Here is a 19,062-nt window from a genome sequence, read left to right as displayed (position 1 = left end):
GGTGAATATGCTGTCTTTTGCTTGCAGGCTGACTCAGAAGTAGCTCAGGCAGGGAAAGCAGTTGCGCTGTACTTTGAAGATAAACTCACAGAGATCTACTCAGACAGGACCTTCGCTCCTTTGCCAGAGTTTGAGCAAGAAGAGGATGATGGTGAGGTAACGGAGGACTCTGATGAAGACTTTATACAACCCCGCAGAAAACGCCTAAAGTCAGATGACAGACCAATACATATAAAATAAAAAGACATGAACTTAAACCAGTTGTTTAAAAAGAGCAAAATACACTTTCAAGTGTAGCCGGAAAATTCTGCCTACAGTGGGGCACCTCCTTGAAGAAACTGATAGCTTTCACACAGTATTAGATTGAAACAACGGACAGAAACCACATTCTTGTCAAGAAGGGGAGAGAACTCTGCACCATTAAAAGTAAAAATAAAAAGCAAAAGTGAAATACTCTGAAGATTTCTGTTACTCAAGAGAAGAGTTCTGACTGTTAGAATTGGCAGATGTTGATTATGTGGTATTGATTGGTGCAGGATGCTGGATGTATAAGTAAATAAATACTGGAGGGTCATGTCACTTGATAAATTGTCTCTGTGGACCACAGCGTACAGCTGTTAAACAACTCTGATGCCTCCCCCTCCACACACACACACACACACACACTGGCTTGTTTTCTAGTTAAAGTTGACATTTTTTATGTCAATACAGCTGTGCATTGAATCATACACTTACATTTTTTCTCATTTTGATGCTGTTGGGCCTTGGTTTTTATATTGGTTTAAAGAACTCAACAGTAATTTTATTTTTTTGTTCATACTTGGAGTCTAGGAAACATGACCATTGATCATTATTTAATCAACTTTAATGGTCTACTGAAATAAATATGGTAACTTTTCAGTAGGAGATCATATAATTATAGTAATCATTCCCAGAAAACACGTCCACAAATTGCACCTCTCAACCAAATCATCGGATCCTAGTTATTCCCATGAAAGGCAGAATGTTGAATATTGACCTAGTTTTTGTGTATTAGATTGGATTGAGAAGGGGTAACTGGCTCTTATCCAGTCTTCCTTCATGTCAGTTTTCTGATAGACCACTATTGGCAAACGGTAATCTGTCAACTACCAAATGTGTAAAATTTTCTGTATTTCACTTTGTCTTATTTGTAAATAGTGAACTAAAACTTCTGGCAGATCGGCAACATTTGTCGAGCCTGTTTTTTAAGCTAATGTGTATTCTTTACTAATGTTCCTATCAAGAATGGATTTGTAATATATGCTGTCTATTTCTAATGTTCACATTCATATTTTGAGGTTCTATCTTATTTTAATAGAGAACAGACTTCTCAGAAAATCTTCAGAAGCAGCTTATTATTAAAATATCAAAATATTGAAATAAACCCGGTGGGGTTAGATTACTCATCTGTCCACCAAGTGGGACATTGCATGGACTGGGCCTAAAGGACAGAGAAGAGACTTGTAAGTAAATCCTGAAAATGAGCCAACCCCCACTTGAATGGTTCCTGGAGTAACCCACCTTTACATCCTGATTTCAGCACCCGAGGCAGATAAACCACCTGGCTCTGTTTCATTTTTCTTCTCTTCATTTGTGATGCTCATATCCAAGATGTGTGTCTAGACTGTACACAGGCTTCTCTTTTGTTGGATTAAAAATTTTAGTCCTCCTTTTGTATGGACACTATTAGACTACAAAGTGACCAAAATAGAAGACTCTCCATTAGATATTTTCAGACATCAGCAGATTTGTGGCAAATCGTTTGCCTTTTAAAAAATCCAGCTTAAGCAGTTCAGACAGGTTACTCAGAAAAAATTATTTGACATAATTGTCTAAGAGGTAAATATTTTTTAGTGCATATTGAATAAAATAAAGTGTTTTAAAGAAATTATTACGCAAACTCCTTTGGGTTGTTGTTCTTTTCTTAACAAGTGGTGGGGGTAAACATGAATATGATTCAAGCCTTCTGATGGTGTTGATTTTGTCATTGCTATTGACTAATTTCATTCTCTAGCTGCCTTTCGGCTTCTCTTTCAGTTTTGTTGTAAACTTAAAAAACATATTCCAAACTCATCTTGCTCAAATTTTAAAGAAGAGTTTTCTGATAAGAGGGAGACTATTGTTTAAAAATGCTTTTATCTGTGCTTATTTCCCTCTTTCCTATAATATTTGTGATTTCATTATCAGGAGACATACCTAAGGGCACATTTTTGACAAGTGAAGAGTTAGCCGTATAGCTTCATTTTGTCCAATGTTTTTTGTTTGCTCTCTTTCACTATTACTAGATAGTAAGTCATAAATACTTTCTATCCATGGCAGAAGAAACAAAATTTTAAGTAAATATTTATTTCTCAATACTTGGGGCCTTAAAAGATAATGTGTTCTCTTAAAGATATTACCGTGTTAGATGGGGTTTATCCCCTTTGTTTTAAGATTGGTTCTTAAAAAGCCACTATTGTCAACATTTAATAGGCTCCATTTCTGTTAACGAGGTAATTCATACTGCTGAGGAAGTACCATTAACTAATAGCTGTCAATAAACCACCATTAAATGAAGTTGTTCACTTTAGATTTCATTTAAAGCTTTTTTTTGCACACTGATCACTGTTTCTAAGCTGATCTGTGCACTAATATAACTTCAAAAGTATTAACTTGATATTCTTACATGATTTCCTATTATGTTTTAAAAAGACAAACATTGTATATCAGTTCCTGTTTGTTTTTATACTCCTGCATTTGTATTCTTCCTTGAAAGGCAGTATTTTAGATTTGGAGATGTTAATGTTTCCTCAAAAACTTGCAAAGTTTTCGCCACATTTCAGTTCCTATCTGCTATGAGAACACCAAGAATAAAGTGTTCCTTAGTCTATTCCGCTGGTCTACATTTGTATATTTTAACACTGAGCTGAGCTGATTCACTGAAGGAATTGCTTTATAAGGTGAAGCATGTGTGTGTTCCAAATCCTTAGATTGTAGGTCATGCTCTATATAGAAATATCAAACCACGGCCGCAGAGAAGTGACTAGATTGGAGCCATTGTTGAAATTGTCCATTTTGGAATCAACAAGGTACTTTCTGACTCTGTTTCTTATATAAGGGAATTTTAAATAAAATTTAAAGTCAGTTAATTCTCACTTTTTGTTGTAACAGTTTTTAAAATTTTTCATTAATCCAAAGAAACAATGTTTTTAAATAGAAGCAAAAGGTTTATAGTGTGCAATTTGTAGATTATCAATTACCTCAGCAGGTATCCTGCCATGTAATTATTAGTGATTAGTGTTAAGTTAAAAGATTTAGGTCTTCTCACTATGCCCTTGGATTATGGCCTACCCTATGTTATTAAACGGTCTCTTCGTATCCAAAATGGGAGTAGATGCTGTGGCTCCCTCTCCCTTTACCTTTAAAAAAATGTTTTTATTGATTTTGTAGAAAGAAAGGAAAGAAGGGAGAGGGAAGGAGAGAGAAATACCAATAATGAGAGAGAATAATCTATTGGCTGCCTCTTGCACGCCCTCTACTGGGGATCGAGCCTGCAACCTGGGCAGGAAGCGGTGACCTCTTGGTGCACGAGACGATGCTCAATCCACTGAGCCACACTGGCCAGGCACCCTTTACTTTTTAAGTCCCTTACCTACTTCCACTCACATATAACAAATGAAGTATGAAAATCTCACTTCTTGTTAGCACTGCTTATTTGCATAATCAGCATAGATCAGTGAGTAGCTTTATAAAATTACCTACCCCATCTCTCCTAAGTGAAACAATCAGGTTCTTCACTCCTGCCATCTGTAGTAGTAATCTGCTGACGGCGATCCACGGTTTTCAAGGTGCATCCCAGTTTGATCATGTTCTGGACCTAGATGTTCTCCTCCTCAGTCATCTGCTCCCTGATAAAGCAATAACACTGCTTTACGTCTGTTGCCTCAGCACGCCATAACCCTCTCCTGGATGGTGACTTTATAGGAAAGTTTGTATGCATATCACCCAGTCTATCTTTTAAAAATTAAGAAAAGTAAATGTATGCTGGAGCTAATGACAATATATTGTGGCATTTTATTTTAAAAATTGGGGAAAGTTGCATATTTTTTTAAAAGTAGGTGTTTGAGTAAAAAAATTGAAGGTACTTTTTTAAGAAAAAAATTTATATGCCTCAGTTTACATAGACATTTCAGATTTCAACATGTTACTCTGGGATATAACGGTTTCTTTTACTTGGTCAAAATGCATGTGTAGCATTTCTTCAGTCTGAGTTCCTTGTGTTTGCCTTTGTGGTCTTTTATATATATTTTTTATTGTATCGGAGAAACAAAATTATCCTCAAAAATAAATCCATTTGGATATATTTGTCATAAACTACAAAATGTACAAATTAAGTTTAGTCCTTTTCTAGCAAGTGATCTTTAAAATGAAAAGTGCTGTTCTTTTAAATTCACCAAATTTGTATGGGGGAAGGCACAGAAACAATTTTCTAAGTGCCACTGCAATATTCCCTTTCAAGTGTGGCCTAAATTTCAATCTTTAACGAAATGCATGTCTGTTCCTGGTCTGAAAAATGTAGGCATTTACTATGTTTTAAATCACAGTGAAAGATGTATATAAACCTATGAAAAAAGATTTGTGCAATCTGAAAGCCTGTTAATTTTCTGTGTAGAAATGCGGACACACGAAAGGGTTAAATTCACAGCCTTCCTGGTTCCTTGCTTCCAGTATTTGAACTGGTGTCCTCCCCTCATTTTACTACTACTACTACTCCCACAACTACTATTCTTTTTGCACATAGTTAACTACCCTTCAATATGATTCTTAAAGAAAAAGTGCTGTTTCTGTGGTATTGTATTCTCTAAATAATCATATTTAATTTTTTAAAACAAGGTTGCAGTTTCTAGTTGTTCCGTTCTTGTGTTTTTTGCTGGTGTGTAATAAAAGCAAGATTTTCTTTTCATGGTTATTTAATACATTAGCTGCCTGTAAATATTTCTTGTTATAATGCTCTGGAATGTGTTGTAGAAGTTGTACTAGATTAGTTTAAAGCCTTGTTTGAAAGCCACATTGTTTTGGTTATTTCTATTAAATTAGAAAATTGAAAACATTTTCAAATGAATTGCTTTTTTTCTTCCTCATTGAGTTGAGACTCAATCATTTAAATTCATTAAAAATATTGACACTGCGTGTAGGCACTGGAGATAGAGCAGTGAACAAGGTAAGAGACAGTCCCTGCCCTCACGAGTGTTTTAGACGCCTTGTGAGAACGGTGAGTGCTATGACAGAAACTCACTCAGAATATAGTAGGAACACATAGGAAAGGATCGAACCCCACACTTTGTCAGTCAGGGAGGTGATCTCTTTCACTAATAAAAGATAAAACTGGTGCAGGCAAAGAGAGTGAAAAGAGACTAAAACACAGAAGCCTGACAATGAAAGAGAACGTGTTTGTATTTCAGGACCTGAGAAGTCCAGTTGGCTGGAATGGAGGTGAAGTTGAAGTAGGAAAACCATAAGCAGTAGACCTGAGGACTGATGGGCAACCTTGTGAGCTTGGTGTGTCAGACTTCGCCAAAAAACTGAGCATAACTCGGGTAGTGTGTCACTTTGAGGAAAAAACATTATTTCGCAAATGTTTCATCCTCAGGAGCAGCAAATGTTTCATCCTCGGCATGCGGCCGCCTCAGCGGCCGCGTGTCATCAGAAATGGCTACGCGTGTCAGTGCTGACACGCGTGTCATAGGTTCGCCATCACTGCCTGAGGAGGTACTTTACAAGCCGAGTTTCTTAAAAACCATGTGGAAGGGGTTGGGGCTTACACTGGGGGCAGCAAGGAGCCCCTGGGGAATGTTAAGCACAACGGGGCTTGGAGAGTTGACACAATCAGAATTTCCTTTTCAAAAGGTCATTTTAACTGTGAAGGTGGGCTGTAAAGATTGGAAGTGGAGAGGAGGGGTAGGCTCTTGAGTCCAGGTGAGCCCTAAACTAGCTACCTGGCAGTGGAGAAAATAGGTTTTCAAGAGATGTAGAAAGTAAAGTAGATCAATAATTGGGCCATGGGGTTGCCCAAGAAACCGGACTCACTGTGACTTGATACGTGTTGCTTGGTGTCGCTGAGCCTCACCTGCATAGTGAGAAGAATCATCTTTTCCCCATAGAATTGTTGGAGGAAGTACCTTAAGTCGTTACGTGTGAAGCACTTGGGAAAGTGCCTGATACACTAGTATAGTCGGGCGTTAACGGATGTTGGTTGTTGCTCTATTTTCTGTAACGTTGCTCAGCTGGCTGAGGGCAGGCAGCGGGATGGCAGAATGATCAGGGCTGGGATTTCGCCAGGCTGGTGCATAAAATGAAGTCAGAGGAGTTCAGAATGTTGGCTGGAAGCAATGGTGTGATGAACCGTAGGCCACGGTGAACCGCGGCTCCAGAGGGACGTGAGAGGAAGAGGTGGTGGGTGAGGAGAACATAACGGATGGACGGGAGGTTTTGATGATGTTGAAGGCCTGGATAGTTGAACAGACTGGAGGATAGAAGGTTGTGGTCGGATAATGGGATAAACTGAGTCAGTGATGTTTCAAAGTGGAGGAAATGAGGGAACAACAATACCCCACTGCGAACATGGGAGGGAAGAGGGGAGACCAGGTGGCTCATCTGGTGGCATGGGCAGTGGGAGCGGGAGAAGACAGTGCCAAGGTCCCGTCACTTACGTAACGCCATGGGTGGGAGTCGGCCATTAGTATTTCCGCAGGGTCCTTGTCATTGCCCTTCATTAAATCCAGAGGCCTCTGCAAGGGTGACAACAGCCAGCGTTAGTTGAGTGCTTTGTAGTGGGCTCTGTTTTAAGCACTTTTTATGTAACAGTTCTGTAAAGACTGTGAAGTAGGTTACCCATGATTAGTCCTATTTTAAAACGAAGGAACTGAGGCTCAGAGCGGTTACATAATTTGCTCACACCCTGGCGCTAGTAAGGGGCAGACCTTAGATTTAAACGTTAGCTTGGCGTCAGGTCTGTGCGTGTAACCATGACAACACCCTGCCACTCAGCGTCTGAAGTCACTGTTACCTTTGAGTGAAGTGGCTTCTCTGGGGCACTCCTCCACCCTCACTTAAGCGAGTGTTGGGGAAGAAGGGGTCCGTTTATAATAATGAATTGTGTGTGGGGGGGTGGGGGTGGTCCATGGTGCCCACTAGCTCCCACTTCCTCTGGGCCAACATGAGTCAGAGCAGGGTCCACCTCAGGGATGAGGCACCTGCCCGGGCGTGGGAACAGTGCCTGAGGGTCCTCCGGGGCTGCTGGGGTGGGTGCTGGCTGGGGGGACCGGGTGGGAAGGAGAGCTTGTGCTCGCAGCTGCTGGGGCTGTGTCTTCTGGCGCCTTCTCTGGACACAGGAAGGCTGCCCCAGGGTGGCCAGTCACTGAGCCAAGACAGCTACAGAGGGGTGCGCTGTGAGTGGCTGGGCCCAAAGCCAGCGTGACCTCGGGGCCCTCTGCCCCCACCTGGCCCACGCCCGGGGCCGTGGGCGGAAGATGCCAACAGCTGTTTGGAGGAGGCAGCCAGGGCCTCCGGACAGGTCCGTGCTCCGGGCCCTGGGGCAGGGCCTCCTTGGGAAACCACGTGCTAAGGAGGGCAGGTCCCCCACCTGGGCCACCTGTCTGTGTATTTGCACTGTTACCTGAGAGACCAGAAACTTCTGTCTTGTCCAAGCCCCGGTTCCGGCAGTTTATCCTGGACCCTGAGACGGCCTTGCACGTGAAGAGGCGGAGAAAAGCAGGGGCAGGTGGGAGAGCCTGTCCGATGCCTCGGACCCGAGCCGGCTGGAGTCTGCCATCTCCTAGGGTCCCTCCGCTTCCTCGGCTCTAGCCGGAGCCCCCTTCTCATGTGCTGCGTGGTACTCACGCGCCTGGAGAGGCACCCAGGCAGGATGCTGGCAGCGGTGCCCACAGCCCTCAGGAGGGCCGGGCCTCAGAGGAAGACCCCTCCCCAGGGCCGGGGTGAGGCTGGCGCTTTACAGCAAGTCAGCACCTGGGGCTGCAGGGGAGCTGGGCAGCAGGGCTGAGAGCCACGGCAGCCACGCGGAGCACCGTTTGACCAGCAGCCTGTCCTGGTTCAGCTGCCAGGGACACTCTGTGCCCACGAGGTGGGCCACCCCCTCAGGGAGGGGAGCCATGGCCCCCGGGCACCTGGCCCAGCCCCAGGCCCCTGAGGCTCCAGGCCGTCGCCTCCTGCAAGTCCCTTCCTCCCGAGGGAGCGGAGGTTTCGAGAGACACGTGTCGGGGACAGGCCCGGGACCGCTCTTGAGGAGGGAGAGAACCAAACAGCTGTGACAGCGCCGGCGGGGCGGGGGGGGGGGGGGGTTCGAGGGGAGCCCAGAGCCGGTGAGCTGCACCAGACTTGTCAGAAAGAGTGAAGGAGCACAAGCTTCCGAAAGGCGCCCGATGTCCGTCTTGGAGATGCAGTGGCCGTTCGTGGGATAAGCGTGTCCCTCACTTGCGAGGCGATTGCTCGGGAAGGTTGCCCGGAAACTGTGTCTTCTCCTTTAGTAAAATCACGCCGCCCTCACAATAGACTCATTATTGGGTTTCAGAGGAGTGGCAGCCGCGGAGAAATAAAACAGGAGGCTGACAGCTGCTCCCCGTAATTGAGGATGGAGTCCCCCCAGCCTGTGAGACGAAGGTCCAGGTGATACCATGCAAGTGGCAGGTGATACAATAAGGCGGGGCCGGACCACACCCCGGAGTTTGGAGTTTGCTGGCCCTGATGGGGGTCAGGGCGGGGCAGGCTGAGAGCTGGCTTTGGTGGGCAGCTTTGTGCTCCTGCTTCACGTCGCACTTGCTTTTCAGACAGTCACCATCCAGAAACCTCAGGGCTGCGTGCCAGCGCCTCAGCGGTCCCAGGCGGGCACCCCTCCACTCCCAGTTCGGGGCGGCAGCCGTGTAGCGTGGCCCCACAGCCAGGGCAGTGGTGACAGGTCAGGCCCTCCGGATGCCAGCACGGCCTGCTTTTCCCCCTGCCTCCCCCCGCTGCGTCACTGGTTCACCTGTGCAGGCACGGAGGCCGAGGAAGGAAGCCCTCTCCCGTCTGTTGGTGCATCTTTAAAGGGAAAGGAACAATTTTTGTGAGGTCTAAATGAGTTTAAAAGCCAGATGAGTATGCAAATACATGATATTATTAAAATTTTGCAAATACTTGAGGGAGAGATAATAGTTAGACTCCCCAGAGGTAATGCCTATCAGGAGCAACCAAGACAAGATTGTCCTGGGGCAGAAAACCCTCCATCGAGGGCAGTTACAAATGCATTATTATTATTATTATTACAACTACTATTATTACTATTATTGTTTTCGGAGAGGGGCTGCCACAAGGGGATGTAAATGCTTTCAGTGTAAAATAGCATGCTGGGCCGCATGTTCGGGAACGTACGCATGATCCTGAAGCCGGGTGGCTAGGGTCGCGGTCTTCTGTACCCTCATTGCAACTCCGCATCCGTGAAGGCAGCGGCGGCCTCCATCTGAGTAGCACTGGCGCCCTCTGGTGGACACTGCCGAGCAGGACATCGGCGCTGCAGAGGCGCGATGACTGGGAGGCCGCTAGGGGCGCTGCAGACCGGCCGGGCTGGTGGGGAGAGAGACATGAGACAGGTTTCCCTCTGCCTGCTGTGTGCTTAGAATGGGGCCCAGAGGTTTCATAAATACAGGCGAGTCATCCTGGTTCTGTCCTGATAATTTAAGACATTAATCCCTAATGATCAAGGCACAAGCTTCTCTTTGTTCTGGGAGTAGCAAAAGCATTTTCTGAAATTAAGCTGATTATTCCTTCACACTCAGGTGTCTATGGTTCTTCAAGTCCCTGAATGCCTTGAGAGGGAATTGGGAAGGGCACGGAAGGCCAGGATGTCCCATGCCCCTCCCCTTCCTACGTTGCTCACTGGATGTCCAGGGTGGGCTCTGGGCACCCAGAGGAGGTGGGTGCGTGGGAGGATTGGCTGCGCGTCCCTCCTGCACGGCAGGTGATTGCTGAGGGGCAGGCAGAGTGGAAGTACTAACTGCAGGCTGAACCCACTGGGTGCAGCCAGGGGGAGGGCCATTTATTGGGGGAGGGGGAGGCCCCTCGTTTGGTGGGCCTGGCCCATCTCTGAACCAAGGAGGATGCTGGCGCTCGGCTCACAGAGCTCTTTCTCTGCTCACTTGGCTCCCACGGCAAGAAAGGGAGTGATTTTCTTAGAGAACTCTCTGGGGGTCAGATGCAGGAATGCAATCCCATACAAGGGCCTCAACCAGTCACTCATCCCCTGCTGACCCTTCCTCACCTCCCTCGTCCTTCACCCGAACCTCACAAAGAGCTCTGTTCCCCTTTTCTTGCACAATAGACTTTGAGGACCCAGAAAACCAGAGCTCAAATCCATGGCATCCAAAAATGGGTTCTCTTTTTCTCGGACAAAGGAAGGGCTGGGTCATTCCTTCGAGCCGCTAGCGTGGGCTGAATCCTGAGGCGTTCAGGAAAAGAAATGAAAACAAGGCAGCTGAAGGCCACATTCAACCAGATCGAGATTCGTCCTAAGCTACACTATTCATAATAAAAAAGCTCTCATTGATTGTCTACTAGACACCAATTTCCTGAAATAAATATCCCCCCAAATCTTTATTAACGTGAATGTTTAGGGGGACCCCTGCGAACCCATTGTGTTGCAGTGTAAAGATCTATATTGCCAGCTGTTTCCCACGACAGGAATAGAGATGCTCGGAAAGCTCAGACGAAGGGAAATCACAGTTGACCCTGAACTTGATTCCCTCGGAGTGCCATGAAACTCTCCCCCGAATCGATAGGACGCAGGAGAGCTTGTTAAAGTTTTAACAATGGTGTTCACAGATTCTCTAGCAAAAAAAATAAAAAAGTTTGCCTGCCAACCCTGCTTTATTAGACATGAAATGATTTTCTTTTCATACATAATTGAACGCTCCAAGTCTAATAAAATCAAAGGCATAAAAATGTGAGAAATGGGGAACTTCGTGAGTTAAGAGAACCTTTCAGGGCAAAGTGTGGGGAGCAAGGAGAGGCCCTCAGCTCAGCTCTGTGGCGAGTGACTGCATCAGGGATGCAGGGGAAGGATGGTCAGCCTCTTAACTCCTCCTGCCTTTCTGCATTAGCAGAAATAATCTTTGTGGTTTATACCACTTACCTAATTTGTCTCAGCTTAGCACTGAGGCTGGAGAACGAGAGAGAGAGAGAGAGAGAGAGAGAGAGAGAGAGAGAGAGAGAGAGAAACGTGAAGACACGGGATGGCGAAGGATTTGCGTTGCTGGAGGCAGCTGTCTATTTGGGGTAGTAACTTGGAGTTTTCGAAGTGGTCTGGGCGCCGCTGGCAGTGCATGCTCCTCCCAAGTCCCCGCCTGTGCCGCGCCAGCACGGCCAAGGGTGAGCCTGAGAGGGGGCGGTGAAGGATTGAGAAAAGACAGACAAGAGAAGAAAGCTGGGTCTGGGTGGGACACTGCCCGCTCTGATGGAGAGAGACAGCGCCACAGCCTGAAAGCCGTGTCTTTATTTTATAGCCAGATTCCACCAGGCAAAGTAAGGGCGTGGTTACAAAGTTCTCGTGGGTTTCGGATCTACTCAATTACATGCACCTGAACTCTATCAAGCCCACGTCACTCAGACACGTGGGGCCACGTGTTCGGACCATAGGTTCAAGCTTACAACTACAGCCTCTGGCTATAATTGTGCTGGGAGGGCTCTGTCCTCCAAGCTGGGACTTGCCCGTGGCCATGAGAGGACCCAGTCCGGGGCTCGAACCCGTTCAAACACGGTAGCCCTCCCCACACACGCCTTCGGGGCTGTGGCACAGGTGGTGGCGGAGCAAGCGCCCCTTCTCTGCCACCACCCTGGCCTGTGCTGCAGCCCTGCCTGGCAGGAGTGGTGGCCGGAGTGGGTGCAGGCGCCCGACAGGAAGGGCCTACCTCCGCTGGCGGAGGGCTCTGCGATGAGAGGCAGCCAGCCAGCCCTGGCCACGTGACAGGGTGCCATCTGCACCCCGGGAGCCCCGATTTTGCAGCTGCCACCACCAACTCGGGCAAATTTGACACGAGCTCAGGAAAACAGCTTTTCCAGAAGGTTCGTGCATTTCCAATCTGCTGTGCTCCGTTCTCCCCTACAACTGCCACCAACCTAATGTTCATTTGGATCCAAGACCCGATGCTGATCAGCAAATGTATGGACTCATCCCAGCATTGGAAAGGAAACCGGGGCTCAGGTGGCCCCTGAGCGGGCCGTTCCTAGAAACACACACACACACACACGTATGTATTATACATACACCATTGTCAAGTGTTACACATGGATGCATTCCTCGGACATGGCACGTAAGTTGAATTTTTGTTATTTTCGATTTAACTTTTAGTACAAAATCAATAGCACTCTTTAATGCTATTTGAAGGAATTCTGCAATGAGTATTCCCTTTGCCAAAGTAAAATAGGGACCCTTCATCTTTCTGCTATATAAGCTATATTTATATCTGTGCGTCTGCATCTCCTGTGAGCCTGGGTTGAGGCTCATATCTCTTTTGGAAAATGCGGAAAATGTTGGTTCCAGACTAGCTTTGAAGTCTTCATGCTTAATTTAAAAGACAGGGGAAAGGTTGAGTTACACGCACAGAGCAGTTGGCTCTACGATTCCATCCTCGTCATCTACCTGACAAACAACACTGCACAGCATGCTGGGAGATGGAAACTAAGACCTCGATCTTCTATAATGTAGGATAGCATTTTATTCCGTGGTGATATTCTCTCTAAATGCTTAATAAGCATGGTGATAACTGCCATTAACTACACTCTATTAACTCTAGTATATGCTCTGCGGAATCGCATTTCATGGTACATTAGTGACAAAAGTTTCTAATTTTCTTAATACAATAAATACAAGCTGGTTAGCTTATATGGCTGGAGGTTAGCCTGTTTTTATACCAATTTCCCAAGCTGCAAGCTCTATCAGAGTTAAATATTTACTTTTTGGAACACTTTTTTTTGGTAATTTCTCTACTGATGTTGATCCCCAAATCATATTTTAAAGGTGAACTCACTATTTTTCTTCATTTCTAGCTGCTGGGAACAATCCTTAAGGAGAAAAAGACTTACATGGAAATATGAGTCCTGCTCATTGTGGTCTTAACTTTGGGAGACAAGAAGAAATTATCAGGAAAATCTTATTGAGTGCCACGAAGATGAATGGAGTTAATATAGTATGTAAAATACACAGAACGATGCTTAGCACAAAGTAGACATTATATGTCAGTGTTTGTTTAATACGTGAAATAAGTAATGTCAAAGCAAGTTAGACACTGGTGAAGTGGTGACTCTTTCTTACCTGGTCTCCAGCGAATCTGGGTTCCTTTTTATAGTAAAGAAACAAGTAAGCGTCTCTCAATGCTGACTTTCTTTCTTTCAACCAAGGGAAAAATTCCCACTGTCTCCAAGCTTTAAATAAAACCAGTTTGTCTGAACAAGACTTATTACTTGGACAGAAAAACCAAATGGTTTTCATTATTCACCAGCAGAGGAACCGCAGGATTCGAGGGGATAACTATTGTCGATTAGTCGCGAGGTGCCCACCAGCTCTCTTATTTTGAAGACATTGGCTCAACCAGCTTTATAGACCACATCTTCTTCCAAAGAGCCAGCCCATGCCCTGACCGGTTTGGCTCAGTGGATAGAGCGTTGGCCTGCGAACTGAAAGTTTCCAGGTTTGATTCTGGTCAAGGGCATGTACCTTGGTTGCAGGCACATCCCCAGGAGGGGGTGTGCAGGAGGCAGCTGATTGATGTTTCTCTCTCATCGATGTTTCTAACTCTCTCTCCCTCTCCCTCCCTCTCTGTAAACAAACAAACAAACAAACAAACAAAAAACCCAAAGAGCCGGCCCTTCCTCCAGTTGTCAGAAATGTCATCACCAAAAGACTCCATCAAAAAACTAATAGACTTAATACATGAATTTGGCAATGTAGCAGGATACAAAATTAATGCCAAGAAATCTATGGCATTTCTATACACCAATAGTGAACTTACAGAAAGAGAGACTAAAAAAGCAATCCCATTTACCATCACACCAAAAAAACTAAGATACCTAGGAATAAACTTAACTAAGGAGGTAAAAGACCTATACACGGAAAACTACAGGACACTGAAAAAAGAGATAGAGGAAGACGTAAACAGATGGAAGAACATACCATGTTCATGGATTGGTAGAATCAACATCATTAAAATGTCCACACTACCCAAAGCAATCTACAGAGTCAATGCACTCCCCATCAAAATACCAACAGCATATTTCACAGACCTAGAAAGAACTCTCCAAAAATTCATCTGGAATAAAAAAAGACCCCGAATAGCCACAGCAATCCTGAGAAAGAAGAATAAAGAGGAGGGATCTCAATACCAGACCTCAAGATGTATTACAAAGCCACAGTTCTCAAAACAGTCTGGTACTGGCACAAGAACAGACATATAGATCAATGGAACAGAATAGAGAATCCAGATATCGACCCAAACCACTATGCTCAATTAATATTTGACAAAGGAGGCATGAACATACAATGGAGTCAAGACAGTCTTTTCAATAAATGGTGTTGGGAAAATTGGACAGATACATGCAAAAAAATGAAACTAGATCACCAACTTACACCATACACAAAAGTCAACTCAAAATGGATACAGGACTTAAACATAAGACGGGAAACCATAAAAATACTAGAGGAATCCACAGGCAACAAAATCTCAGACATATGCCAAAAGAACTTCTTCACTGACACTGCCCCTAGGGCAATAGGAGCTAAAGAGAAAATTAACAAATGGGACTACATCAAAATAAAAAGCTTTTTTACAGCAAAAGAAACCATCAACAAAACAACAAGAAAGCCCACTCTATGGGAGAACATATTTGCAAATGCTATCACTGATAAAGGTTTAATCTCCAACATCTACAGGCAGCTTATGCAACTTAATAAAAGGAAGATAAATGATCCAATAAAAAAATGGGCAACGGACCTAAATAGAATCTTTTCAAAAGAAGACAGAAGGAAGGCCAAGGGACACATGAAAACATGCTCAACGTCACTAATTATCTGAGAGATGCAAATCAAAACAACAATAAGGTACCATCTCACACCTGTCAGAATGGCTATCATCAACAAATCAACAAACGACAAGTGTTGGCGAGGATGCGGAGAAAAAGGAACCCTCGTGCACTGCTGGTGGGAATGCAGACTGGTGCAGCCACTGTGGAGAACAGTATGGAGTTTCCTCAAAAAACTGAAAATGGAACTCCCATTTGATCCAGTGATCCCACTTCTAGGAATATATCCGAAGAAACTAGAAACACCAATCAGAAAGGATATATGCACCCCTATGTTCATAGCAGCACAATTCACCATAGCTAAGATTTGGAAACAACCTAGGTGCCCGTCAGCAGATGACTGGATCAGAAAACTGTGGTACATCTACACAATGGAATACTACGCTGCTGTAAAAAAGAAGGAATTCTCATCATTTGCAGCAACCTGGATGGAATTGGAGAACATTATGCTAAGTGAAATAAGCCAGTCAATGAAAGAAAAATACCACATGATCTCACTCATTTATGGATAATAAAGAACATTATAAACTGATGAACAAAAATATAGATACAGAGACAGTAAAGCATCAAACAGACTGTCAAATTACAAGGGGAAGGTTAGGGAGAGGTGGGGGAGATAAGAGATCAACCAAAGGACTTATATGCATGCATATAAGCATAACCAATGAATACAAAACTCTGGGGGGTGAGGGCATGTATGGGTGTGGGGTAGGGGGGACAATGGTAAGATATGTACACATATAATACCTTAATAAAAAAAAGTGGAAAAAAAACAAAAAGAAATGTCATCAGATGGAGAGCTTTTGGGACTCGACCAAATACCTTCTAAGCTACATCCCAAACTAGTTTCTACAGTGGATTCTAGTCCAAGACTCAACAGTTCTCGAACATTGTATGTTCCCGGCATAACTAGTCAGTGAGAAGGAAGAAAACTCCAGATATTATTTTCTAGACAAACATGAAGATTTGTGGAATGCTGAAACACTGGACCGGGAATATAAAAATCACCATGTAAGTCCGTCATTTCTGCCACCTCCTGGGAACTTTTTTTTGTCACCATAAGACTTTTGATGGCAAGTGTTCATAACTAGATGTTGTGAGATTTGATGAATATTTTACCCAAAAAAGGCATCTTTAATCCACCCATTCTTTCTGTGAGAAAAAGTTCTGCTCTACCAAAGAGAACATATTTCAGAGAGAATAAGTTGGGCATTCCAGGGACCTCAGTCACCAAAAGAAACAAAACGGGGGGCAGCAGGAGCAGCTTTGGTTAGACCACGAGCCCCTCATTGTCGTGGAGAGAAAACAGCAAATGCATTTTAGAGGGAAAAATACATTGAAGATGTCAGGTTTCACCTCAGAGCATGGCGCCTCCTTTTCCCTGTTTAATGTTTTGTGGAGCCAGCCCCACACGGAGGCCTTCTCATGTGCGGGGCACCCCAGAGCCGGCAGGGAGAGAGACAGCTGTCTTCTGCCTCAGCTGTTTCTCACGTGACCCCAAATGTGTTGAGTGATTTAAAGAAGTTTGTTGAACTTGGGAAGTTTGACAGGAGAGAAGAAGGTGCAGAATTTGGTAGCTTTTAAGAAATATGAAGGAATATGGCCTGAAAAATAGGGTTCCTCAATCTTTTTGGAGATGAGCCACCCAACTGGCTGATGGTCTGTTGCATGCCTTGCCACCTAAACGCACTCTGACCTTTTTGGGTAGATAATTCCCGACAAAGTCTCCTCCAGGCCTTGCTGGGAGTCTCCAGGCACAGCCCTTCGGCGCTCAGGGAGAGTCCTCGGGTCCTTTCTCTCCCTGGCCGCTGCTGCCTCCGCTGGTGGCCCTGGAGGGGCCGGTCCCCCGCAGAGGGCCATGTAGCTGCTCTCTGCGGCTGTGCGGCCCCTGCTGCTGTGCCGAGGGCAGTGACCTGTCCCCAGCTGGCCGTGTGGGTGCCTCGGTCCCAGGCCTGTCCAGCATCTCGCCTGGACTTGCATTAAGCTGCTCCTTGGCCTTCGGTGCCAACCCCATCCCCACGGGGGACCAGCCCTGCCTGTTAGCCTCACAGTCTGCAGGAGCTGCCACGGGAGGGATTGTGGCCGGGACAGGCACTGCCCCCCCCTTCCTCTCCTCGGCCACACTAGACCCTCCGGCCCCTCCGACCCCGCACCGTCAGCTCCTGCAGCGACACCAGGAGGCTACGTATAAATCGGATTTACAAAAGCTTTAGATTTATGGACGTGTTGGACGTAGCAGCATCCTGGGTTCCCCAGCACACATTCCTCGGATGCCGCTGCCTGGAAAGCATCCCAGAGAAATGGGGCCATCCGTCGCAGGGTGAGAGGGGACTTGGGGCTGGTTTAGGGGGAACTTAGGGCTCTGGAGCACAGTGGTGCTTTGTTTGGTTCCTGTCTATTCGGCGCACGTGACAAACCAGCCGCGCCCCACACTTAAAGAAGCACCTCTACAAGGAATTGCCATCAGCGGGGTCTCAGGACACGCAGCCCCCACCCATCTGCCGCGCACTCACCTGTCCTCCCAGTTAGAGCGGGCTCTTCGCGCGGCTGCCTAATGCGGTTCACAAGTGTTTCTAATGAGCTCACCTTCCGCCTGGGAGAGAGATCCGCGCTGAGACCACGGGGATGCGGTTTTGTGATGGTTCCCATATTTCAGTGGGCGGTCAATAGAGCGATGGGGTAGGGAAATGTCATCAGTTACGTTCCTCTGGCCCCGCTGGTTTCCTCTGACCCCGGTGTCGGCCTTCCCCGCCTTTTAATCGAGTTGGCTACGCCCCAGGCCTCTGTGATAGCAGGTGGATAACATTTCAGAGCTTTTCCCCCTTTTAATAGAAGAGTTTCAGGGAAATGTATGTCTGAGTGAGTGGGGGTGTGCGTGTGTGCGTGCAGTGTGTGTGAGTATGTGTGTATTTGCACATGTGGAAGTGCGTGTGAATGTCTATCTGTATGTGTGCGAGTGCTTGTGTGCTTGAAAGTATGTGCAGAACGTGTGTATATATGTAAAGTACATGCATGTTTGTGTCTGTGAGTGTGAGAGAATGAGAGTAAGTGCAAGAGCTGATGGGCCTCCGCGGGCCAAAGACTCTCTCTCCTCTCTCACCTTTGGCTCCGGGTCCCCATTTTCTCGGGAGGGGGATGCAGTCTGCTGGCTCGCAGAGGGCTCCTGGGCGTGTATGACTCGCTGGGCTCTTTAAGAGACGGGAACCCAGGGGCTGGCTCTGTGCGCCTCCATCAGCCTGGATTCAGATCAACCTTCCGCTCACCCCGCATCCTTCGTCCCCGAATAAACGCCAACAAAGCGGGTTTCCCTAGCCCTGACTCTGGCCGGCCCCAACACAGAGGAAGCCAAGAGGAAAGGAGGAGGAGAGGGGTGTGGACATCCTGAGCGTCAGTCACTTCCCAGGTGAGGACACTGAGGCGGGATGAGGTTAAGTACCGCGCCCTCCGTCACAGCCGGGAGGTGCTGGGTGGGATTCAAATCCAGCCACACCCTTCCCACTCCCCTCAGCGCCGCACCTGCCCTGGGGGAGACGCAGGGAGCTTTTCTGTGGATGATGTCCTAAAATCTTGGCCGACACTTTGGTTGGATCAAATGTAGCGCAAATAATCATAAAGATCTTCAAAAAGGAAAGAGAGAAGTTTAAAAAAGCAAGATGAAAGACTCCCCTCTGCAAACATGAAATGGGAAAACCAGCAGGAACTATAACAACCGCTCACGGAGGCGAGGCGACGAAGCACACCGGTGACACAGGCAGGCACCGAGGCCGGAGCCGGCGCTCAGATGAGAAAGGACGAGCTGGCCCAGCTCCGAGGCTCCGTCCCACCAGCCCTGTCGCCGGAGCGTGTGGGAGCCCACCCCTCCCGGAGCCGCTAACCGATTGGCACCTGTTCAAGGCCGGACCACAGGGCAGCTGTCTTTGGAGGAAGGGAGATCCGATGCGT

At 46.3% G+C, this 19,062-nt stretch overlaps 1 protein-coding gene across 2 annotated transcripts in view; it reads left to right on the top strand.

The window, feature by feature from the left end:
• TRIM33 (tripartite motif containing 33) overlaps positions 1 to 3,155 on the top strand; it is a 60,974-nt gene extending 57,819 nt beyond the window's left edge. For both annotated transcript variants that reach the window (XM_079760788.1, XM_079760789.1), the window contains one exon: positions 28 to 3,155. In XM_079760788.1, coding sequence (XP_079616914.1) covers positions 28 to 240 — 213 coding nt within the window. In that variant the 3' untranslated portion in view covers positions 241 to 3,155. The remainder of the gene's footprint in view (positions 1 to 27) is intronic.
• Positions 3,156 to 19,062: the final 15,907 nt, after the last annotated feature.

Source organism: Cnephaeus nilssonii (genome assembly GCF_951640355.1).
Source record: "Cnephaeus nilssonii genome assembly, chromosome: 21".
NCBI lineage: Eukaryota > Metazoa > Chordata > Mammalia > Chiroptera > Vespertilionidae > Cnephaeus > Cnephaeus nilssonii.
The sequence above is the reverse complement of the archived record's forward strand: the minus strand, read 5'-3'. Positions and strand labels throughout refer to the sequence as shown.